Source organism: Ammospiza caudacuta, chromosome 16 (genome assembly GCF_027887145.1).
Source record: "Ammospiza caudacuta isolate bAmmCau1 chromosome 16, bAmmCau1.pri, whole genome shotgun sequence".
NCBI lineage: Eukaryota > Metazoa > Chordata > Aves > Passeriformes > Passerellidae > Ammospiza > Ammospiza caudacuta.
The window spans coordinates 16110414-16135315 of NC_080608.1; the positions used below are offsets into that span (position 1 = coordinate 16110414).

At 42.6% G+C, this 24902-nt stretch overlaps 1 protein-coding gene across 2 annotated transcripts in view; it reads right to left on the reverse strand.

Moving 5' to 3' along the window:
• Window positions 1-23864, reverse strand: part of CPEB4 (cytoplasmic polyadenylation element binding protein 4) — a 37894-nt gene extending 14030 nt beyond the window's left edge. For both annotated transcript variants that reach the window (XM_058815497.1, XM_058815498.1), the window contains exons 1-2: window positions 21096-23864; window positions 12412-12493 (exon numbers count right to left, since the gene is read on the reverse strand). In XM_058815497.1, the coding sequence (XP_058671480.1) occupies window positions 12412-12493; window positions 21096-22217 (1204 nt within the window). In that variant the 5' untranslated portion in view covers window positions 22218-23864. The remainder of the gene's footprint in view (window positions 1-12411; window positions 12494-21095) is intronic.
• Window positions 23865-24902: the final 1038 nt, after the last annotated feature.

Below are 24902 nucleotides of genomic sequence, written 5' to 3' on the forward strand. Positions count from 1 at the left end.
GCTAAGCTGCTGCACAAATGAAGCCTTGAACTGCCACCAACACAGGAAAAGGTTTAATTTGTACATCACAACACTGGCTCATCCTTTGCTGGGAAATGAGACAACTGCAGCCTTGGTTTGGATTCCTCAAAGCTGCTTTTCCCTTCCCCATTTCTTCAGTGCTTCAGATAATTACATAAAGAGCCCAAGATTTATTTATCTTGTGAGATATCTGAGCAAGAATTTTGCTACAAAACCTAAAAAATACAAAGTGTTCATGCAACAGGCTCAACTGCTCATTAATAATCAATGCAGAGATGTTTGGTCAATAAAATCAGCCTGAAATTTAAAATTCTATTAGCAGCTGCTTCAATTATTTTGTCCCTTCAGCTCTCCCTTTATTTCTGTGCTGGAAATGAAGCCATAGAGAAAGTCAATGATCAAAATCTGCTGCTTTTACTTTCATTTCAAGGAACATCAGGAATAAGCAACCCACTCAGATTTTATTTGCCCTCTCCTCATTTGAGACACTTAATGGGCTCCTGGCCCCCTCCCTTTCTCCTTTTAAAATTCATATATTTTGTGTCTATACCTCCAATTAAATGTGCTGAGCTCTCTTCCCTCTAGAGTAAGAAGCATCACAAAACCTGTCAGCACATTGGGTATAACCCCACAAACACATTCTGCTGAAAAACCCTGAAAATGCTGCAGGGATCCCAAATCACTCAAACCCCAAACCTGCTTCAAGTTTGTGCTGAACAAAGTGTGCCCAGGTTGGGCACCTGTTTCTTGCTGATTCCAGGTGTATTTTGTATTTATACCATTTGTAAAATATTACATAAATGGAGAGAAGTATGAGGCCAGATTTTCTTTTTTGTTTTTTTTTAAGGGGTATAATAAGGGGTTTAATAAGGTTTTCTCTATTGTTGCTAACATTGGTGAGCAGTTGTTTATGTTGGAAAGTAAATCTGACCAATATCACAGAGTTTCAGGCTCTCACTGAAACTGGAAAGGTGATTTGGGGCCAGGCTGTCTTTTGTTTCCCTAAAGACTTACAGAAACAGAAATATCAAAGCTCCACAGGATTATTTCTAAAAGTGAGCTGGATATCCTTGAATCTACCAGAGAAAACATTTTGACTTGCCTGAATTTTACTTTTAAATTCTAGAAAAATAACTGCAGCACAATCTGCTTTAGCCATTATACCAGCAGAGCTTTTTTCCTACATTTTTTACACTGAACTGTACTTTGAATTATATCAAGATTGCCAACTCTGTGCATGAGGCCATGACAAACATGAACTCCAATATTTTAGTCCTTTTCCCCCCAGTACTCTCTGAGGGCAGGCAGGGCTGGTTCTCACTCCAGAGGGAGATTTTATCATCACTTTGTATTTCACAACACATTTCACACGGATCACATGGTTGCCACAGGTAAGAGGACATTTCACAAGAGGTTCTGTAAGGTCACCTCAAGCCCTGTTTCACCAGGGAACAAATGAAACATCTCCTTAACCAAACCAAGGGAAGAAAAGTTAAAATTCTAAAGAACATCTCTATTTAATGCATATTTAAATGAGCACTATTAAAATTAGACACCCAAGCAGGGATTTTGCAGAGAGCTAGATACACTTTGTTCAATCAGAACATAGAAAATCTCATCTACCTGCATGTTTTACCCACAGAAATATTTCTTTTCATTTAACAGACCCTTACAATTTAATTCTTAGATGACACTTTCAGCTTGAAAGCAGATAAGTCATGGAAAGTTGTTTGTCCTCAACTGAAGTGATGGGACAAGGGGGAATAGCCTCAAAGTCATAGAGAGAAGGTTTAGATTAAATTTTGGGAAGAATTTAATCTCCTGTGAGGGTGGGGAGGCCCTGGCACAGAGAAGCTGAGGCTGCCCCATCCCTGGAAGAGCCCAAGGCCAGGTTGGAGCGCCCTGGGATGGTGGAAGGTGTCCCTGCCATGGCAGAGGAATGAAATTAAATTATCTTTAAATTCCCTTCCAACCCAAACCACTCTGTGACTCCGAGGTTCTAAGGCAGGCATAAAAAGTTCTCTTTTTGATGCATTCCTTGATTTCAGTTCTAAAACACACACAAAAGGATCAGTCACCAGTTCCACGAGTGTTAACTGAGACATTTGCATGTGTGCAGAAACGCTGCCCAGTCCAGGCACTTAATCTCATTCCAGGCAAATTATTGCAAGCACATGATGTGGAATTACTGCCTGCTGACTGTGGAACTGCAGCCCAGGACACCTGATCCAGGAGAAATGCTCAATACAGAATAAACTGAACAAAATGCTAACAAATCTGCAGTGACAGTGAATGTATTCCATGTCAGAACTTTGCATTTCACAGTCCCAGCCATCTCTGACACTGTCAGATGAGATCCATGTCCTAAAAATGGTTTTCTAAACCAAGACACTAAAAGGGAATATGAGATATTCCCTTTTTTGTGGATTTCAAGCACTACCAAACTTCAAAGAGTGAAAACTATTCCAATAATATTTTATTAATCTTAAAACAGTCCTACAAAAATGAAGCAGCTCTCTACATCTGAAGAATGTATATTTGACACACTTTCAGCAATGTCAAAGTCAGCATGAAACCAGCAAAGAAGCCTAAATTTTGCTGCACAGTTAAACCAAGGATTAGCACCTTTGGAATTACTAAGTCTGCAAAATTAAGCAGCAGAGTTGCCAAAACTTGTACTTTTCCTCTCAATTTACTTTTAAAGAAACACAATGTAAAAAGAGATTCTAAAAAACATGTTGTTAAATACAGCTCTACCTTATGTCCAAAATGTCCAAACAAATGCTGAAAAACAGGAGTACTATTGTAGATGCAAATATTATGCTTTATTTCAAGTAAAGCCAGATGCCTCAAGACAAGTATTTACCATTCCTTCTGTCAAGAACAGGAACAAAATGAAGTTTCTGTTATTCCATAGCGCTCAAGTACAGGTCTGACTAGAATCTTTAATTTTCAATTCCAGGTCACTGTCACAAAACAACTGACAGACAAAAAGCAAACAGGTTTCTTTCTTTCAGAAACCCTGTGGAGAATCATCCTGCACAATCCTTTGGTAAGTAACACTGTTTTACCTGTGATTATGTTGAATTAATTGGGTTCACATGGTAGAAAGGTAGAACCTGAGTGAGTGGCAGGAAGCAGATTCTCAGCATAATAGCTGCAAACAGGGAGTGTTGACAACTTTCTACATCAAATAAGCAGGGCTGGAGGGAGGCTGGGAACGCTGAAAGCAAAGTTTCTGTTTCCAAGGCTTGTGCAATGAGCTGCGAGGTTTTAGGGCTTTCATCTGCCTGAAGAAAATCTGCCCCACTGAGAGATGGGGCAGTCACAGGCAGGAAAGAATTACCCTTGGGGGCAAGAAGCCTCCACACTCTTCTCTCTCTCTGGAGACTTTCCAAAGCCACCTGGATGTGTCCCTGTGCCACCTGCTCCAGGTGAGCCTGCCTGGGCAGGGATGATCTCCAGAGGTCCCTTCCAGCCCCTGGCATGCCCTGATTCCCAGGCAGGGACAGGAGGGACCATCCTGCTGCAACCCTGCCACCCCTGCTCCAAACCCAGCTCTGCCAGCAGCTCCTGGGTTGGGCCACTGAGCCAAAAAGCCCTGGACATGCTTCCAGAATTACTGGATAATTTGGGTTGGAAAAGGCCTCCAAGGCCACTGAGTCCAAGCTGTGACTGATCCCAGTTTTGTCACCCAGCCCAGAGCAGTGAGTGCCACATCCAGGCTTTCCCTGGACCCCTCCAGGGATGGGCACAGCTCAAGCCTAAGGGTGAAGGGGAAATGGGGTAAAAAGATGAACTCTGGAAACGCTGAGTTCAGTTTGTGTGAGGGCTGTGAACCCAGCAGCAGTGTCACTGCTCTGCTGCTCTGTCACACCAACAGAGCCCCTGGACTGAAGGCACCTCCAGACAGGATTTTCCTCCCTTTCCACAACCACTTAACTCCCCCTGAAATGTGACAAACCCAATTCAGGCTCCTTCATCTCAAAACTACAGAAGCTTCAAAGGCAACTTTGAAGTTTCTTTGCTATAAAACAACAGAACACAGAGAAATCTCCTAAACCAACCTGCTACAAATCCTGGACACAGCTCCAGCTTTGTCTACCAGGGATCAATATTTGCTCCTTAATTCCAATTATATTCCAGTGGGATACTGCAAATCAATTTAAGTGGGAGCTTTAAATATTGTATGTATTTGATTACAACTCTTCTCCAGGATCCCCCACAGGGTGTGAGATAAGAAACCAAAAGCAGAGGAGCAAATCATGGAGCACAACCAGCATGAGGAGACTGGATGTTAGTTGGAATTATCCTGAATTTCAGGAGAGCAGGCACCCTGCTGCTCATGGCACTGAGCTTCATTTTGTATTCATGTATGACTGCTGCAAAATAGACACCAAGTTATAAAAACATCCCATCTTTTGCCTCAATACATCTTCCAGTTTATGATATGGAATAATTGGCAGCATTTATCTTTTGAACACTTCAAGTATTCCTGTACTCACTTGAAAAATAAGGAATGAAAGGCAGAGTTTGCAGCTGGGAGAAGGAAAAGCATTACAGGAATCAGCTTCTCAGCCACAAAACAACTTCAAACGTGCTAACTTCATTAATGACAGAATTTCTGACAGGAGGGAAGGGAGGAATGGGATGTCATATGCTAAAAATTGCTAGATAAAATTCATCTTGTAAGTGACAAGAACAATTTATTGAACCTAGTAGAGAATTTATTGAACAACTTATGAGAAGGTGTAAAACCTCCCCAAATCTCTGCTGTCATGGTTTGTCACTGTGCTCCTGGCCTCTCTATATGCAGCATTTCCCCCAGGAGCTCTGGTGTCTGTCCACCCCATCAGCAATTCCTGACCAGGAATTCTGTCCAGGCTTTTTCCTGCATTACCTGCCTGTGATTGGCAAGAGCTGCATTTACACTGCCAGATCTAAACCTGCAGTTCCTTAAGTACAAGAATAGGTTCAAAGCAACTTATTTTTGTCTGTGGGAGGAATGATCACAAGACAGCCTGGAATGCAACACGAGGCCTTGGTTCCTTTTTTAACCATCCTCTTAATTCACTCCCAAACAAGAAGGGAACAGGAACACAAGCAAGTCAACAGAACCCATGAGGAAAGGCTGAGGCAAGTGAGATTGTTCAGCCTGGGGAAGAGAAGGATTTGGGGTGACCTAATTGTGCCTGAAGGAGCCAACAAGGAACAAGGAGAGGACAATTCCCAAGGGATGGAGCTTCAGGACAAGGGGGAATGTTTTCCCACTGCCAGAGGGCAGGCATGGATGGGATATTGGGCAGGAATTGTTCCCTGGGAGGGTGGGCAGGCCCTGGCACAGCTGGGGCTGCCCCTGGGTCCATGGCAGTCCTGGATGGGAACTGGAGCAGCCTGGGACAGTGGGAGGTGTCCCTGCCATGGCAGGGGTGGCACTGGATGGGCTCTGAATCCCTCCCAACCCATTCCATGGTTCTGTGATGGAGCACACTCAATCTGCACTGGAACATTTCCCCATTTTTCCAGTGAAGAGCACAGGTAGGACACTCATTTTCCTTTAACATCTGACAAAACTGTACTACACACTTCCCCACACCAATCCAAATGGGAAGAGAAAATGAAAACATTATTTTAAAAGAATCCCCATTTCCCCTGCCTGGATTCAAAAGTGCTGCACAGAACCAGGCACCAGCAGGATTTATTTAAGCACATATTTATACAAGTACATATTTATATAAGTATCCCCACATTCCATGCACAACATTTATCCTTTCCTCACACCCAGTGTGAGTGCTGAGCTGGATTCCTGCTAATGGGATTTCTGAGTAAAGCTGAAATAGCACTCCCTGCACCTCATTTGCCATGTGCCTGTGTGGAGGCAGCACGTCACTGCTGCACTCACCTGCCAGCCCCACCATCAACACTGAGTGGAAAAAGCCTGCCCTCCCAGCTGAGCAGCCTGCATTCCAACACACAAAGCACTAAGCCAAGGATGGTAAATCTACTCTAAAATGTGTTTTCAAAGTCACCTCAGCAATAGTTGTTATCATTCTGGATTTAAATAAGTGGGTACTCAATACAAAAATTCTATATGCATCATGATATGATTCTTTCTTGAAGTATCTTAAATAATTGATGCAAAATTCAGATTTTAGTCACTCTTGGGTATAAGCAATGACTGCCCATGACAAAAGAAGTTATGACTTTCTTAGGACCAAAGTTTTCCCTTTTACACTCGCACCTCAGCACTCACCTCCTTATTTTGCTCAAAAATCCCCTTTCTCATTACACCCATTTCTTTAACTCCAGTTTTAAGAAAAGCACTTCAGGCTTTTCTTCCTGCTTCTTTCATGCCATTTCAAGGCTCACAAACATGACAGCAGAAATCATGCAAAACGTGGCTGACAAAAGACTCAAACAATTCAACATCAAGGCAAAAAATGAACAAAGTGAGCAAAAAGCAAAAAGCCAGGTAGTTTGAGCAGTTTGGGCAGGGAGGCAGGAGAGTTCAGTGGCTTCTAAAACAAGGAACAGACACCACTCATGAAATACAGCTCCAAATTAAAGACACCTTTGAAGATGATCCAGAATGGTCAGAGATTATCAAAGCAAGAATTCAGAAAAGAAAACCCAAAAAACCCAAACCAAAACCTACTTGGTGGACAGTGACATGAAACAAAGCAGAAGATTAAACACACTTCTAAAAATAAAGGGGATGGAATTAATTTCACGAGGCCACAAATATAAAAAAGAAAGCAAGAAAACCCTAGAAAGGTTTTAATCAGATTAGCAAGGCTGCTGTCACGGCACTCAGAACGATTTTGTTGGCTGTACCACTTCTGAAGATCAAATCACCGAGGTAGACATGAAAATATTCAGCACTATTTCAATGTTTTGCTGTGTTTTAAAGAGCTCTGACTGCCACATCATTTACAGCATGTACATTCCAAGGAAATATCTTGTCTGAGAAGTATGAGAGGCATTTAATTTTCCAGCAGGCTCTGGAGATGGGACAGCATGGCAAGGGGCCTGGGAGAAATGAGTGGACACAAAAACACAGGTCTGCTCCTGTGAACTGCACAGGAATCCTCACACTGATGCCCAAATTGGATTAAGATCAGAAAACCCTGGGATTTTTGTACTGCTCTGAGGTGGCAGAAAAAGGAATTTCCTGCTCTCAAAGGGTGGTTCCATCAATACCCTGTGGCTCCCTTTTGGACAGAGCATAAATCAACATTTCCCACCTCGAAATCCTGCAGGGGTGAAGTAAAACAGAGTTGTTTGATGATTGTTTGATATGTGCCTTGTCAAAAGCAGCATTTCTATAACACAGGTATTATCAGAAAGGTTCAGCTGCCCAGGAATTCTTGTCTGGCCCCATCCCCTGACACCCCTGGGGGTATTTATGGGGATTAATGGGATCCCCTCTCAGTCCTCCCCTCTCCACACTGACCAGGCCCAGCTCCTGGAGTCTCTCCTCACTGGAGATCTTTCCTCCCTGTGCACTACCTAAAGCCAATTCCCCCTTTTCCCTTTTTCCCCCTTTTCTTCTGCAACTTTCAGACCTGATTTTATTCTTCCCAATCTTTTTTTACCTTTCTAACCCTCACCAAATCCAGCATCTCTTCTGAACAATTTTGTTGAAGCCTCAAACCCAAATGTTCATTTAAATGACTGGAAATTTAGGAGGTAATGAGTGTAAAATCATAAATTATGTATGGTTTGTATCCATTACTTCTGTGGCAGGTTCAAATCCAATCTGTGAATCTGATCTCAGTGTTTATTAATAGAAGATTTTAGTCCCTTCCTGTTGCCCAGGTGATTTCATTCTCTTACAAGATTGTTGGCTGTTTCTGAACAAAAACTGTGATAAATCCCAAATATTGGGAAGGCAGGGAAAATTCAACAAACACTCCACTTAATTAAAAAGTAAAATATTGAGTATTGTCCCCAAATTTTGACTATTAGCTGCATTTGGAAAGAAAGTGGGCCCTTGCTTGTTAATACTTTAGAATATAGAAGAGCAAAAGTCGTAATACTTCTACTTTAACCCGCCTGAAATCAGTGGATTGCAACAGGAATGGGAACAGCTGATTTCAAATAAAATTCCCACAAAATTGCCCCCATCCCAGCTCCCTCAGCATGGGCTTGGGTTCAGTGCTGTTAGACCCAGTTCTGCAATATTTTGACATAGTAAAACAATTCATTTTCCTCTTAATAATAGGCACTCAGGCCTGCAAATCCTATTAGCCTTTCCTGGCATAAGAGGTAAAATTCAGGAAGATCCTGGGAATGAAACATTCACACATTAACTCATCAACAGTTTCCAAAGAAAATGAAGGCAAACCTGAACAGCCTGAAAGGAAAGGTTTGTTCATTTCATTTGAAGCTGGATACATTAAAAAATTGCAAATGAGTAACCCTTAGGTTCTGGCCAAGGAGATCAACCCCAAAGTCTGAGGTGCAACCACCACAGCAGCTGTAAAAAACCTCACAATCTATTATTTTACATTTTAAAAGAGGTCAGATTTTGTCCTGTGCATATATAAAGGACCCTGAACTTCCCTAAATACAACTGGGATTGATTCTCAGCAGTTTCTCATTAATATTCTGGATCACACAGAAACCCAAATGTCCCATTCTACTCCATTATTATGAATATGCTGCATAACCCATACAGCTTGGAAAAAAACCAACCAGTTCAGATTCTTACCCAGTATTCAAAAAAGCTCTCAAAACTATTTGGATCTGTTTCATCAAAGAACAATTTATAAGGTTTACATATTTTCTTCAATTCTGCCATGGTTTTCCAGGTTAATATTAAGGGGCTGATGATTTGAAAATACAGCTTGGTCTCTCTGCTTGCTCAGAGAGATCCTGAATGGTGCAACTTTGCAGCATTCTGCCTTTTCAAAATTAAAATTTAGGGCTGCTGTTCAACCTTACCCTTCTCCTAACCCTTTCCTTTTGTGCAAAGTGTGTTCAGTTTTTCAGACTATGTCACAGCACAGGATTCCTGCAGACACTGAGCTGTTCACACCCAGATTTTACAGGAGGGCTTTGCAGTGCTGGAAGCAGATGTCCTGGCCTGCTGCTTTCATCCCTCCCACCTTGCATCATTTCCAGGCAATAACCTGATATGGCGAACTGAAATATTGGATATTTCACTAGCAAACCAGTCATAAAGCATTTAAAGACATTTCAGTGTCACTTAACAAGGAAATATTTAGTCAATCTACTACTATTACAGTTATGCTCAAATTGCCATCTGGAAGGCCCAGATTCAAAAATCAGGCTCTGGATCCCGGGCTCAGCTCAGGGAGGCCGAGTTCATTGTGAAGAAGATGCAATTAAGTCTCCAGGGAAAGGCTTCTGCAGGCTGACATTGGCTGTGCAGCACGCAGCACACTCACTGGGCTGGATAAAAATAACATATTGAAATGGCAGCTGCTCAGCAAAGGAAGAGGATTTGAGCAGGGATAAAAATATACCTTAAAAGAAGGGGAGAAAATGGTAAAATGCCTACTCAAAGCATTAAAAGGTAATGCTGAGTGTACTGAATCACTGTAAGATTCACCTTTTAACCTCATGCAGAAAATATTATTTATTTTATACAGCAAGACAACCTAAGAATGTAATTATTACTGACCTAAACAAATCCAAGGCTAGCACAGCTTAATCACCTCAGCCACAAAGAACACAGCATGGATGGATTTTGTTACATTTGGAAGAATTCCTACTTCTGGTTTTATTACAGAATTCCCAGCCTGCTGCTCTGAACAGATCATTTAAAGATGGAAATTATGTCCCAGAGCCAGCAGGTTCCAAACTGTGGCTGATGTCTCTCACCATGCCCATTTCCCAGTTGTTTTGAAGGGGTGTTTTACACAGTTCCTCTTTCTCTGGCAGCCCATGACAATGTGAAGGGGGTGCTGTTAGTGTCACACACTAAACTCAAGCTGAGGCAGGATTAAACCTCTCACAAGATAGCAGTGAGACCTATTAGATCATCTGAATTATTTCCGTGCCATTCTGAGCTTGCTCTCCACAGTATGTTTTATTACTGTCTTGCCCAGGCTATTTTTAAAGTCTCAAACCCAGAAGCTTTTCCTTTCTGAGAGTATCCAACTTTAGTTCAAAGCACTGCATGTACTGATTAACCCATTTAAAATGCAAACTGAAAAACTTCTTATGGAGCTGCTGCTGATTTCAATGCAGGTGTTTGAAACAGCAAACAAGATTTGAGCTGACAGCCATAATTTGTCCTATTTAAAGATTTCTATATCCGAGTTTTAAATAAAGATGGGGCAAGAAAAGAGAAAACACGAGACAGGATCTGTGCTAGCAGATGGAAAATAAACACAAAGGGCTCGTGATCAGCAGCCCCACTCCAGGCCTGATGTGGAATGTTTTGTCCCAGCAGTTTACAGTTTTTTTCCAGCTGTATCAGTTGGTTTAACTGAAGGTATTTCCTCTCCTTGCAGACCCCACCCTAGGCAGGGATGATCTCTGCAGTTAGCACGGCCCGGCGGATGCTGGCTTCAATAAAGATCCATTCCTTAAATACCCGACAGGAATTAAGTCACTGAGTGCTGTGCCAGAGCAGCACGGCCAAATTCAGGCACTAAACACTTCTCTGGAAGCAAAGTTCATGTTCTTGCTGAGGAGAGCCTTGAGAAATGAGGCTTCACAACAAAGTATTTTATGGAAAGTCACTTAAATGTCTCATCCTGGCTTTGAGGCTTTTTTTTCTGTACAGTTATATAACAGTTAACTGTGAAACAGAATAATTCACAAGGAATCTAAGGCAGCCCAGGACCTGACTGCTATCCCTGCGTCTCAGTGTGAGACAAGGCACCCAGAACTTTGGAGGAGCCACAGATGACTCTGTAGAGGGGATTAACACGCAGGCTAAAGCAGGAATTAATGCGTGGCAGAACTATTTGTATTCCTCGCTGACATACTTATTCCATCACTCCTAAAACATGCTAAGCACTCAAAAAGAAATATTTCAACTGCAAAGAACCTTTTCAAAGCATTTAAACTAAACATCAAGCTGCTTTCAGAAGTACCCTTGCTTAGCAGCTGACCATAAATACATATGAAGCTGAATTGTTGAATTCAGATTTAAAGGGAGATTTTATTTGTCCCATGGCCACGTCACCTTGGGCCAGATTTCAGAGCTGTGACCTGGTTTGGGAGTACCTGGCAGCTGGATAGAAAGTTTTGGGTCAAATCCCAGGTGCTCAGTCAAGGAAGAACACCTCACTCTTGGTTCTATATGCAATTCTGGGGATGCAGGATATAAACCAAATAAAAGCTGTTAATACTTGGTATTAACAGAAACCTGGTCCCCACTGCATAAGGAGGGAAAGTATTTTGGGGTTTTAATTCATCTGGCATCACTTTCATCCACATCAGGCTCTCCCTGTCATTTCAACAGGGAAATATTTTGTGGTGTTTCTCCCCACACTGAATTTCTGCACAGCTCTGGGGATGGCAATCTCAAGTTGCATTTCCAGACCACAGAGAAGGCAACAAACACAAGTTCTTGCCAGTTTATCAAAGGTTGGTCTTTGGAGCAAGAATCACTATTAAAACAAGTCAGATTTCATTACCACCACAAGCCTTGATATCAAAAGGAATTTACTTGCAGAAACCACAAGTGCAGGTTTGTTTTTTTTTTAGTGGTCTCATGACTGGTAACAAAAGTGAGTGGTTAGATAAGAAGTGTGTGTGAGAATTTGACTGCTCCACTCATACATGTAACCACTGAACTGCAATGGATTACTCATCCTACAGGACATGAAACTACAGCTCTGAATTGTTGACCATAAGCAGTTTTTATTCATACAAAATTATGTGCAGACAATATTTTGAATACTTTTTAAGCTGAGGTATTTCCAAAGCACAACTACCTTTGCCAAAAAACAAAAGGAAAAAAAGGAGATAAATCACAAATAATTTCAATCTCCCTTTTCCTTTCCCAATGGTTCCAAAAAGGTAAAAAAAGACTAAATACTCTGTTTTTCTCAAAGGACATGGATAAACCTTTTTCTTTCCCATGACAGAAAAAACTATGACTTCATCAAGAAAACCCTATTAGGCAAAAAATTACTACTTGCTGAGCTGCACAAGGTTCCTGAGGTTGATCAAAACTCCTGGCCAACAACACAACAGGTCAGCCTGTGGTTGTGCTCTGCACTGCTCTGGACAAGCACAGACACCCTCAGAGCTCCTGTGCTGAAACTGCTTCATTCACACGACCAAAAATCCCATCAGGTGCACAAGGGAAATTCACCTTTCCTACCCACAACTGCAGTCTCTTATTTTCAGTAACCCCCTCTCCCCAGTTATTTGCTGCAGGAAATAGTCTCTGTCTAAATTTACCTTTCAGTGAATCATTTTCAGCCCTCATTATGTCAATTAGGGAGTTCTCCAGTGAGTGCATGTCAAAAGTCCTCGTGCGATCCTGCAAGAAAACACAAACAGAGCCAGTGTTAAAAACAAGCACCTAAAACACAAAAACTTCCAATTTCTTCTACATAAACACAGCAGAATTAAGCAAAAATTAAGGAAAAACCATATACCAAAGGATAGATTAATATTACAAATTTCCTCTGATAGGTGAATATTAAAAATTACAATATTATTAAATATGAATCTGATCTATAATAATCTAACCATAACCAATGAAGTCTAACATCAACTATTTCTCCTTCCTATTAACCAAAGCAATCATTGTACTCATGCCCAGGTCAGACTTTCCTCAACCAAACAATAAATTCCACACAGTACAAATCTGATGGGATAGAAGCAAAACACAATGTAAAATACCCTGGCACTGCTTTAATTTAATTGGCAAATTCAGAATAACTGAAATTCCTTGTAATCTTTGAAATCTTTACAGGATCATAAAAGGAGGCAAAAAATCACTTTAATTCCCAATATTATTCACAATTCACACTTTCTGTGTATTTATACATTTGGATTTGGATAGAATTTTATACAATTACACTAATCTACCCTGATTTTAATTTTTTTTTTGTCCAAGAAGCTCTCTACCATCAGCTTTAAAGATTTTATTTCATTCCTGTTCTAAGGAATTCCCTCTGAATGGAGCTCAAGCATTGGGAAATCTCTGTTCAAACAAGAGAAATTTTGGACATTTTTGCTCTTTTCCTTCTCCACAACTCTTGTTATTCCAGCACTGAGTGTGTTTTTTGTCCCTAACACTGGCTGTGAAGCTGAAATTTCTCCAAAGCACACAGATCCAGCTTGGAATATTTTGAAAGGCAGTGGTGAGTTATAAAGTGCTTTATTTCAGTGCTGAAGCAGCAGTGATTGTGTGTTGCAAGGGCCATTCCTGATTTCACTGATCCCTCATTCTGGACTTTAAATACCTCAAACCATTCCAAGAGCAGGAACTCACCAGCTCCTGATCCATTTCCAAGTTGTAAATTACATTCTGATCACTAAAAAATACCATTTTTCAATCGAATTTCCTGGTATTTTTCCCTTCTTCAGAACAGTTTATTACTGAGACAGAACAGGCCACGTACTCCAACCCGGATGTGCTGTGTCTCAAATAGCATTAAAAAGGCCAGAGTTTGGAACCAGTTCCTTTATTAAGTCTAGCAAATATCAAATTTGCTATAAAAAGCACAGCACTGCCCTGTCTCCCCACAGGATTGATTTCCTTGGTCATTTCTATTACAAGATAATTGAGGCACCTTAGAGAAAATATCAGCAACGTTCAAATCCTTCAATTTTGTGCTTTTCTTTCAGAGATTTCCTACAGTTTTCTGCCTGTCCTAGCAGATTTAATTTATTGGTTTGGTTTAAACATTGCTATTTCTTACCTATTTCAAAGTCTAGTTGCATTAAAATCCCTTAGCAGGAGTGAGTACAAGCCCTCAGGTTTTGGATCCATTAGGATCCAACAGTTGAGTAACTCAGGAATGGATATTAAATTAAAAGGCAACCTCTGCATTTCCAGCAGTCCTCAGAAAATGACAAAAATAGCCTAAAACACAGGTGGGAGCATTTACTGCAAACCTGATGTCCCTCAGCAGCTTCTCCTTCCTGAATTCTTGTGTTAACCTCAAGCCCACCCCATGAACAGCTACAAAACTCGAATTTCACCAAGTGCAGAACCTCAGCAATTCCAAATCTTGGTGGAATTGTGGCACTTCACATTTCAGTTGTGTGAGAGACACAAAGGAAGTGACCCAGGCCAAGCAATCCCCAGTTTATTGAGCCGAGCACCTGAGCCTGAAGCAACTCTCTTCTCTCTAAAATATCTGTGTTATGTTGGCCTGAGCTGCTGCAATGCTCATTTTTAATACTGAGAACAGAGAATTTAAACATTTGAAGGGACAAAATGGAATTGAACTGGTTGGCTCACAAGGAAGTGCATTCTCCAATGGAAGCATTTGGTGCTGAGGAATTTATTTTCCTTTTCAAGTGAACCACAAGCTGTCCCTTTTCCAGGGTGAGGTCCTTAAGCTGCAAATCACACTGCAAACACTTTAAAACACAACCCTGCACAGTGATACAACAGATTAACTGGTGATATTTCCCTCCCAGGAAAAGGAGGAATGGCTAAAACTTGGCATAGATGAGGAAGACTCTGTTCATCAACCCAGTGAAAAGATCTCAGGCCTAAATAAAACCCAGCCAAGGTGCCAAGCTCAGCTGGGTCACAGGTCTGCACAGTGCTTCATATTAAAAAAAATCCATTAATTTAGTTGATTATTTGCATTGACAGGTTGAACATTACTAGAGATAGAGAAAGTCACCATTGGTAGTTTTGAGAATTTTATACAAATTAAAGTCATTTTTATAATGAAACTACTTTGAAAACAGCAGCACAGATTTCATCAGTCTTATCTTGTAAGATAGAACCATATCTGAAATATATCCATTTATTATGCACCTAAAAAAAATAAAGGCTGGTGAAGGTTAGTGGGGGTGGCCAAACCTCTGAAGACATTTATAACTCTGCATTTCATCCCAAAAGCTCTAATCCAAAAATAGCTTTAATAATCCATCTAAATAATAGCTAATCCATCTAATAGCTCTAATAATTCATCCAAAAATAGCTCTAATAATCAAAATATTGAACACAAACCAGTAGCTAAATGTGAGCTTTTTTATATTACTTATTTAGCACATAAACCACACTGAACTTAGGGAAAAAATGTTTTCTTTAAAAGATTTCATGTAGAAAGAATTAATAACAATATGGTGATGGTTTTAATGAAGCAATTCACAAAGTTACAGTGCTTTGGAGCTGGATTGCTGCTTTGCACTTATTTATTGATAAATAAAATATACAGGGGTAATGACTACCCTGGACTAAAGCAGAATATGTACAATTCAGTAACAAAATGTGGCAACCACAGCCTGGTATTATTTACCTGGGTTCTAAAAGAACTTGGCTTTACACAAGTTTGTTTAGGGTGTCTAAAATGTTGCTTTATCAGAGGGCTCAAATAGAACTGAATCATACAGACATCAGGTAAACACGAGGCCACAATAAAAACTTCAAAAAAGAAAACCCAAACAAACAAAGCACAAAGCAAATTAAACAAACTAAAGCCACAAAACAACCAAAAAGAAAGAAATCAACCTGCAGTCTTAATACATGACTGTGTTGAAAATTTCAGCCAACATCCCAGAAGAGATTCATTAAACATAATTTGGAATAAGCAGAGCTGTTTGCACAATGTACAAGAGGTGACAGCCTCCAGATCTGGGGAAAAATGACTTCTTGAGCCTGTAAATGTCTACAATGACCAACAAACCATTTGTGAACTCTACCCTGGCCATCTCTGCCTACAAAACAATTAAATTCTAATCCCTATTATAATTTTATTTCTCATCCCTAAAGAAAGTCACTTGGTGCATAACATGTCTGACATACACTGGGTCATCCTCCCATGCAAAAGAAATTCCACAGGAATTTTTCCTTTACAGGAAGATCATACTTTGAATTTTAAAATCCCATGCATTAATTCTCCTGCACATCAGAAAAATGCACATTTAATTTAACTACTAACTCTGTATAAAGTCACTATATTTAGCCTGCACCCACAGCATTACCTTCACCTGAATAATTTAATTAAGATGCCAGAACCTGAGAGCACTTCCCAGGATGGGCCTCCCAGTGGTAAATCCCAAAGTGCACCAAAAAATCAAGGTCTGAACACTTAAAATAAGGTTGATCTGAAGTCCAAGGCATCAGTAATAATGCAAAAGATGTCATTGCATGAAGCAATTTATTGATCAGCATTTATGGAGCAGGTGTAGTTGTAAATCTGGGGCTTGTTTTAGATATTGAAATCTTTGTCCAAATCAAAAACCTCACAGCTACATTTGTACCTTAATTACAGCAGGAGAAGCCTGAAACTTTCTGAAACCCTGTTCCCATTTCCCACAACTCCACAGCCACATGTCTCAGGCACAGTATCACCATATTTATCATCATAAATACAACTTCCACATTTCTCTTTCAATTGCAACACAAATTTGGACTGGATTCTGCTTCTGGGGAAGCTTCTCCTCCTTCCCAGCACCCTGTATTCCAGCTCCCAGTCCATACCAGTGAATTAAAGGCTTTGAATAAACAGGTTTTTCCTGAAAGGATGTTGCTGCATTCTGCCCAGATCATCTTTTATAGCTTCACCAGGGAACAATAAGAGCTGGAAAAATGAAGTGGCACAAAACACAAAGTTTAGTCCAACTTTTTAAGTGCTAGAAATGACAAACCTTTACTGGAAATGTTTGTAATGTGTGATTCTATTTTAGCTGCACATTAAGTTTATCATGCATCTTCCACAATATCTTACATTCTCATTCTTTGCTGGGCTGCAACTTTCAAAGCAAAATGCTTAATAAGAGTACTCCTTTTAATCCTAGGAAAAAGACAAACATAACTCAAATAGCTTCTTAACAAAAGCTCTCTTTAAACAGAAACCCTGAGGTCAAAACCACACAGGAGGGCCAAAGCCCAAGTATGAACGTCAGTAGTAAGTTTATAAAACAAGAACAGTGTTAACTTCCACAGCACTTAACTTGTGCATGTCATACCACATTAGAGTGCTGCTAATCCCACAGATCAGTAGCTGTGGGGAACAGCACACAAAACACTAATTACTGCACAGCTGATGGAGTTACACAAAAATGGGGGAACGGGTTTAAAAACCCAGCTTCAAGGATTTGCCCTGTTTTCAAGTAATACCTTGAAATTATTGGGAATAATTGCTGCTGCTAGAATAAAAAAATTAAATTCTGCAAAACAAATAAGCTCTTTTTGTGCAGCCAGCCATCGTGAGTTATGAAAAGGTTCCTCAAACCCAAATATTAAAACAAAGAACAGTAAAGAAATTTATTTGCAAGATCCCTTCAAGAGGAAAGTTTGGCAAACTCACTCAAGAGGCTATTTTTTTAATTCCAGCTCCCTGTGAATTTGTTTAATGCACTTATTAAATCAGGCCATTTCTATGGGCAAACAAACGCTGACGTAGAGGTCGGAATTCAAACACGTTTTGTAATCACAAATGTGTTTTCTCAAACATTCCATATCTGCCTGGGGGAAGAGCAAGTCTCCCTGGCACAGGCCCTGGCTGCATTTGGAAGGGGTTATATACCTGGAAACCAGCCACTGGGGAAGAAAGGAAAAAACATTTTGAACAAGTGGATACAATGAACTGCTCTCATGTACAAAATTCTTTGAAATGGGCAGTTATTTTCGAGCCTGATTCCAGGAAGAAACACAAATTCTTTTTAAGCATTTTTACAGAAAGCTGAGCACTATTGCTTCACTCGCTTGTGCCTTCAGAGAGCCATTTAAAAAACATCCTCACGCACTGAAGATGAGATCTGGAAAGCTGGAAATGCCTATCAAAGCAAGATTTATGCATTGCATAACAGGCAGGATGTTCCACTCATGAGGAAGTGCAAGTACACAGCCAAAGGAAAGCCAAAACAATCTTGAAGGCAGCGCTGCCGTGAAACGCAATTACTGAGCACCAACTTTGTCACTGCTGCTGGGAGAGAAGGACAAGGAATTATTCTTAAGAATCACTAACTTGGGAAGGTGCCACAGTCCCACTCAAAGCATTTTCATATATTAATTCTCATGGAAGGCTGTGAGAGCCAAAAGACTCTGTTTTTTTGCTTTTTAATTTGAATTCAGGAACCATTTTTTCATTTGGAGACCATTTCCTTTTCAAACGAACACACAAAGAACAATGGCTTTTCTCTTTTCAAAAGATCTTTGAAGGGGGGAGCCTGCCCAGTGGCTAAAGCACAACATCAAAAGTTAATTTCATTAACAGATCTGGTTAAGTCTTCTCTGACCTTGCTGCCAGTTCCATCCCTGCAAGAGGTTCCTGCAGCCAGTGTGGTTTGGGAATTGCAGGAGACAGGATTCCAAATGCAAAACACTCAGAGCACAGGGTTTGCATGCAGCTCTCAGTGCCAAGGCAAGGCATCATCAAATTGCAAGGTTATCAAACTGATCACCACAGTATTTTCCTTTCATCTGCACCATTTGGAGCACCCATTTCATCCCATGGGATGGGCAGGGATGTTTGAAGGGAGCAGGAGTTCACATCAGTGGCTCACAGGGAAATTATGTGATGCCAGCCTCTCCAAAGAGGAAAAGAGCTCTTAGTCCTGGTCACCCCAAGATTTCCATCAAAACACAGCCAGAATCCTGTGTGCCACCAGGCTCTGGAATAGACACAACCTCTGAGGAAAAGAAAAAAAGAAAGCAATCCCCAAATATTTGCAATTGCTGGTTTACATTTTGCCTTCTAAAGAAACTCATTTTCACTAGATTGCAGCACCACTTGTTAATGATTTAAGCAGCAAAACATAAATATTAAATGAAAGGGATTGTTGTATCAAATTACTCCATTATGTTGCTGCAGCAAAGACAGCTTTCAATTATTTCCTAAACAGGAATCTAAGAAGATTCCAGTAACAAAATAGCCTTGTCCAGTACATGATTGCATCAGCAAGGATACTTCAGGGGCAGAGAGAGAGAGAAAGACAGAGAGAGATGCTTGAACACAAATAGTAATAAGCAAAATTCTGCTTTGAGTCAGGAATAGAATCAGCATAGTCAAGAAAAAAAATAAAAAGACATCTAAGGTCAAATTTTACATCATTTGTTTCCAGTGATTCAAAAATTCACCGTGCTTTCAACACTCAGCTAAAGTGACCAAAGGAGCTAAAGATTTTATACAAAAGAAAAAAAAAAAGTTGTCCAAGATGGCTTCAAAATTAATCAGCATCTTTCTAGGGCTGCGGTGCTGAAGTCCTGCTCTGCTGCCCTGCCCTCTTCCTCACACAAGTGATGGTAACAGGCTGGAGAGCACTTCCCTCCACACTTTCCTTTTCTTGGCATGAAGCAGTGTCAGACTTGGTCTTGACATGTACAGCTCCATCAGAGTGTTTATGTAAACAGACACCAACATGCTACACCAAAATGATTTCTTTACCATGATCAAACTACGTGTGTCTGCTATTCTGTGTCTGGAACACCATCCAGAAGTCAAGGTTGACTTTGCCAGTTTCCTGCAATTTCCTTGATGCCAATCCAAGCACATTGCTCTGCCTGTGTATATATTTGGGGCTTGCACACAGCAGCAAGGACACACTTGATCTCATTCTGTCACTCTCAACATCAGCTACGTGTCAGGGTACAGAGTGAATCAAACCGTGAGCCAAGGCTTGCTGCAGTGAGGCTGAAAAAAGACCAGCTCCAGCTGGGTCCCTTTTCCTAATGCTTTCACTGGATAAATTGGGTATGCTGGCCACAGCTTCATTATATTCATTATAAATCCTGACATTAAAATCAATTATTACTTTGCTTTCTAAATTTGGAAGGGCTCTACCTGATAGTGAACCAGTCAGTAGTACTGCAGTAGAAAAAAAGGTTCTGAAGGAAAGTTATTGCCAGCAGCTGCTGTGCTGTCAGCAGGGCCTGCACACCACCAAAAACCTGCAGTCTGCAAAGAACCCAACTATCCCCACATCCACAAAATCACTCTTAAATGTATTTTTGTTTCTTCACATCATGAGACACATTGCACAGTTTGTATCTTTGAAATTGTATTTAAGTAGGTCACCCCAGTTCTTGCAGCATGGCAAGAAATACTGCAATCACGTTGAGAATTTTACTTTTGCCCTCATTTGAAGAGCTTGAAAAACAACCCTGGAAATGTAAAAGAACTCTTGGGTCTTTTAATTCACCCTAAAGGAGTTTACAAAAGGCGCACACACACATAAAAGCTGGGTTTAACTGGTGGTCAAATGAAAAGAAGGGGACTTCTGGTTTAATTCCTACTGCAAATTAGGTTCAACATTATACAGTTCTTTTCAAATTCATAACAAGTCAGCCCAGAAGGAGAGGCTGAGCTGCCAGACAACCTGCCTCCTGCCAGGAGAAGGCCACAGCAAAATACAGGAGACCACCAACTGATCTCATCCACATCTATTTTTAGTGCTGATTTAATGGCCTGTAACCAAAATTTGCTGCCATTCCTGAGGAGAGCAAACTGCACTGATTACCATTATTTGTAGAAAGCAAAGTTTCCCCCAAAAATGCTACAAAAATTATGTTGCACTGCAAGCCCATGTGATACTGTAAAACCAAATAAAATCACTCCATACTTTTTCTCAGATGTGGTACATTGCTGAATGCCTTCAAAGGCCTCAGATCTCTCATACTCCACCAGGCACTTTTTTTTTCCTTTTTCCTCTTTGTTGAAATATTGTCAGTGAATTTCTCCACTGGCTATTTCTGTGTGTAAGTGTTATGCTGAAGCAAAGTGGCCAATACAGATGGCTGGTGTGCAATAGATATTTATGACCATCACTGTTAAAAAAAACCCCATGAATCACAGCTTGGAGGATCATTCCCACTATGACATTTTAAGTTGGCCATATGGTTTTTTTCAGTTGCAAGCACAGAAATCCCACAACCAGGGCATTTTAATGCTCTTTGGTGAGATTTGGTTTTTTAGGGTTTTTTTATGGAGACAACAGAGTGCGCTCACCTGAAAGGGAAAAATGTTGTCAGCTCTGTTCAAGCTGTCATCCATCCAGGATTTGGGAGCGAAGGCCGAGCTGGGTCGTGCATACTTCTGCAGCTGGATATGATTACTTGCAAAATTCTTCTTTAAGGGCGAGATGGAGTTCAAGGGGGTGATGCCTCCGTTCAGTCCCCGGCGGTGGTCTCGGCCCTGGGAGCCTCCCCAGCCGCCGTAGCCGCCGCCGCCGGGGCTCCAGGAGGACGGGCTGGGCGATGGGCTTTGGTAGCTGCTCCACGGAGAAGGTGGCTTGTTAAGATTATTGGCCAAATGAGGCAACTGATTAAAAGCAGCATTTCTGTGTGTGAATGGAGGTGGGTGAGGACTTGCAGGAGACCTCCTCTGTTGCTGATGCTGATTGTGATGATGCTGGAAATGGGGGTGATGAGGGTGGTGCTGAGAGAGGGGTCCGATCTGGGGGGAAAAGCTACCGCCAAAGCCAGGGCTGACGTGATGTGGGAAATTCTGAAACAGCAGAGCACCATTATTAGCTGAGGCAGTAGGGACCCCTCCCTGGTGGAAAAAACTTGCATCTTCATTGATTATTGTAGAAGAAGAAGGAGCAATAGCTGCAGACCAGTTACTAAAACCAGTCAGAGAAGATGCGGTGGATGTCAAGGGCTGTGTCGAAGTACCGAGCCCCGAAGCCTCTTGGTAATCGAATCCTGTTAAAACCGGCGATTCTATTCTTATTTTCTCCTTCCCATTGCCATTCTCTGAAGAATTATCGCCCTGGTTTTCTTCAGTTTTAGCTTTCTCGGGTTCAGAGAGCATGCCTGCTTCCTGACTTTGACCAGGGGAAAGCTGCTGTTTTTCTAGGGACTCTTGCTTTTCCTGTTGCTGAGTTTTAGATTTTTCTGACCCCAGAATCTCATCCTGAATATTATGGGCAGCTGGAGCAGGAAAGAGCCAAGCTGACCCAGCACTACTGCCATTGGCAGCTGTGTTATTATTTATAAAAGCAGCAGGGCTGGGGGTTGCATTTTGATGATGGTGTGGAGGCTGCAGATGTGGATGAAATCTGACTGGAAAAGCTGACTTATTTCCAGTGTTGTTTTGCACTAACACTCCAAACCCGTAATCCCCCATTTATTATATTTAGGGTTTGAATCCTCCCTGTAAGAACAAGTTGATGTTTAGTGTTTAGCTTGTCCCCTGTGAGGCAAGATTAGCAAGTATCCTGGTTTTCGCTAGATATTCCAGTGTCTCCCTCCACGCTGTTTATTTCAGATTTGGATAAAGATGTTTGCTTTTTTATTTTTTTCTTTTCTTTTTGCAAAAGATAGATCTCTTCAACTAGTTCAATGTGTCAATTTGCGTCCGTTTCCTTCCTTTGGCCAGGAGGAAGGGAAAAATAAATCTTTGGTTCACAAAATAAGAGGTTTCCTTTTTCTAAAGGAAATGCACAGCAATGAGAGAATAAGCTTCTGGGAAATAAGGATAAAGAGATTCTAACTATCCTGTTTTTTTCCTCCTCAGCAGCCTTGACTCGCCCATAAATGAGTTAAGAGGGAAGGAAAAAAAAATACAATGACGTCTGGTCCCTCAACCCCTTGGCAGCAAAAAATAGATTTAAATCTGGAATAATTTAATACATCTCTATAATCTAATATATATTTGTGTCCTGTTCAAAAAGAGTCTTTGCTGTGGACAAGGGAAAAATTTACCTCAGGATCTCAGCATTCAAAAGGGTGAAATGGGGGAGTGAGTTGCAGAAGAGGCTTTATCCCGTGCTGCTGGGTTTAACCTATTATATTTAGCAATAATATACACCGTGTGTGTGCGTGTGTGTGGTTGTTTAAAGGGGTAAGATCTTATCTCAGGAAATCAGTATTCTCTGTGTGTTGGGTGGGGAGTGAGTTGTGCAGGAGAAGGGTGGATTCTTGATGCTGCTCCTTCTGGGCTGGGTTTCTGAGCTCGCCAGACTCGCTTCTTATTTATGATCCAATATTTGCGTGTCCTTCATATGAGTCCTGACTGTCCGAGGAGGAAGGTTTTCATCTCAGAAATCAGCATTCACCGTTCGGGAAAGGGAAGGGAGGGGACAGCGAGTTGTGCAGGAGGAAGGGGAAGGAGGTTTTTTTCTCGCTCTCTGCTGCCGGGGGGGTGTTTTGTGGTGCGGGGCTCGCCTCCTTCCCCGGGAATCGCGGCTCCCGCAGCCCAGCGAGCCCCCGGATCGCGCTCCCTCCTCAGGCACTCGGCATCCAGCGGGGCCGGGCTGTGGGTGCCCCGCGCGTCCCCCGCCCTCGCTCGAGCCGGGCAAGGCAGGAGGGGTTTTACCTCAGCAGCGCAGCAGCCTCCGGCAGGGAGGGGAAGGCGCGGCCGGCCGGGCTCCTCTCTCCCCCATGGAAGGTGTTTAAGCGGCTCTCCCGGGTCGCCCGGCGGGGTCGGGGTAGGCTCTGTCTCGGGGCGCAGCGCTCGGGGCTCCGGCGGCGGCGGCGGCTCGGGGCGCTCCCTGCCCTGCGGCGGCTCGGCTGGGCTGCGGCCGGGCCGTGCCCCTCATGTACCGGCCGCACCGGGGGGGTCTCCGCGGGCTCGATGCTGCGGGGAGCTGGAAGGACGAGGCGATCGACAGCTTTCGATAGCCGGCGACGTGTCCCCGGCGCGCAGCCCCCGCTGCCGCCGCCTCGTTTTGCGTCTTTTTCCGTGTGTTTTTTTCTGCCGCCTTCCCCGCCCCCCACCCCCCCGGCGGCCGCCGCAGCCGGTGCCTCGCTGGTCCCCGCGCGGCCGCTGCCCAGCCCGTGCCGCCCGGACCGAGCGGCCGCACCAAATGACAACCAGCTGGCGGGGGCCGCGCGGCGCTTCCGGGGCGGTGGCGGCCGCGCCCCCGGCCCGCCCCCGGCACCGGCTCCGGCTCCGCCCGGCGCTGCGCCGCCATCTTTGGTGCGGGCAGGGACTCCCCGGCCCGGGCGGCCACCCCGGGGCTGGACGCGCACCGCCCGCGGCGCCGCCGCCATCTTAGGTGCGGGCGGGAGGTCAGGCGGATGCCGGCGGCGCCGCCATCTTGGAGTGAGGAGCGCGGCGGCCGCCATGTTTGTGCAGGGCAGGGCGTCACCTGTCACTGTCGGAGCCCGGTGTCACAGACAGCGGCCGCGCTCGGCAGCCACCGTAAAGAGCTTCTCATTGCACCCCCTGCCATGGCGGGGACACCTTCCCACCTTCCGCTGTCCCAGGGTGCTCCGAGCTCCGTCCAGCCTGGCCTTGGATGCCTCCAGGGATGGGGCGGGCACAGCTGCTCTGGGCAGCCTGTGCCAGGGCCTCACCACCCTCGCAGGGTACAATTTCTTCCGTCCGTGCAACCTAAGTAATCCAAGGGCAAGCATTAAAAATCTGTTTACTACAGATCTGGTTTATACACTACTTAATTTTGGGGATGGGCGTTGTTTTTCCACACCGACAGATTACAGCATGCAAATGAAAATAGAAATGTAATATCAAAATATAGTGGCATTAAAATAACTATGTAGGTACACCATTAGAAAAATCAAGTGTAAAAGGAAACATGCAGAGACATTTCCTTAAAAGTTTTCTCTTAGTAGAGGGCTGTCTACTTGCTCCAAGACTTCTCTGACGCAACTGTAATTTGCATGATGCTTTCACCAAACCAAGTATTTCCCAACAATTTTATTAAATAAACCTGCTTCTCTGCAATCACAGACACCTTGTTTCTATGTGTGAAAACGGCCTTGTTTACATACAGTGAAAACATTGTGAAAATGTGATGACTGGGTTATAATTTCCCCTTTTGTTTACTGTTTGCAACTCCTGTGAGCT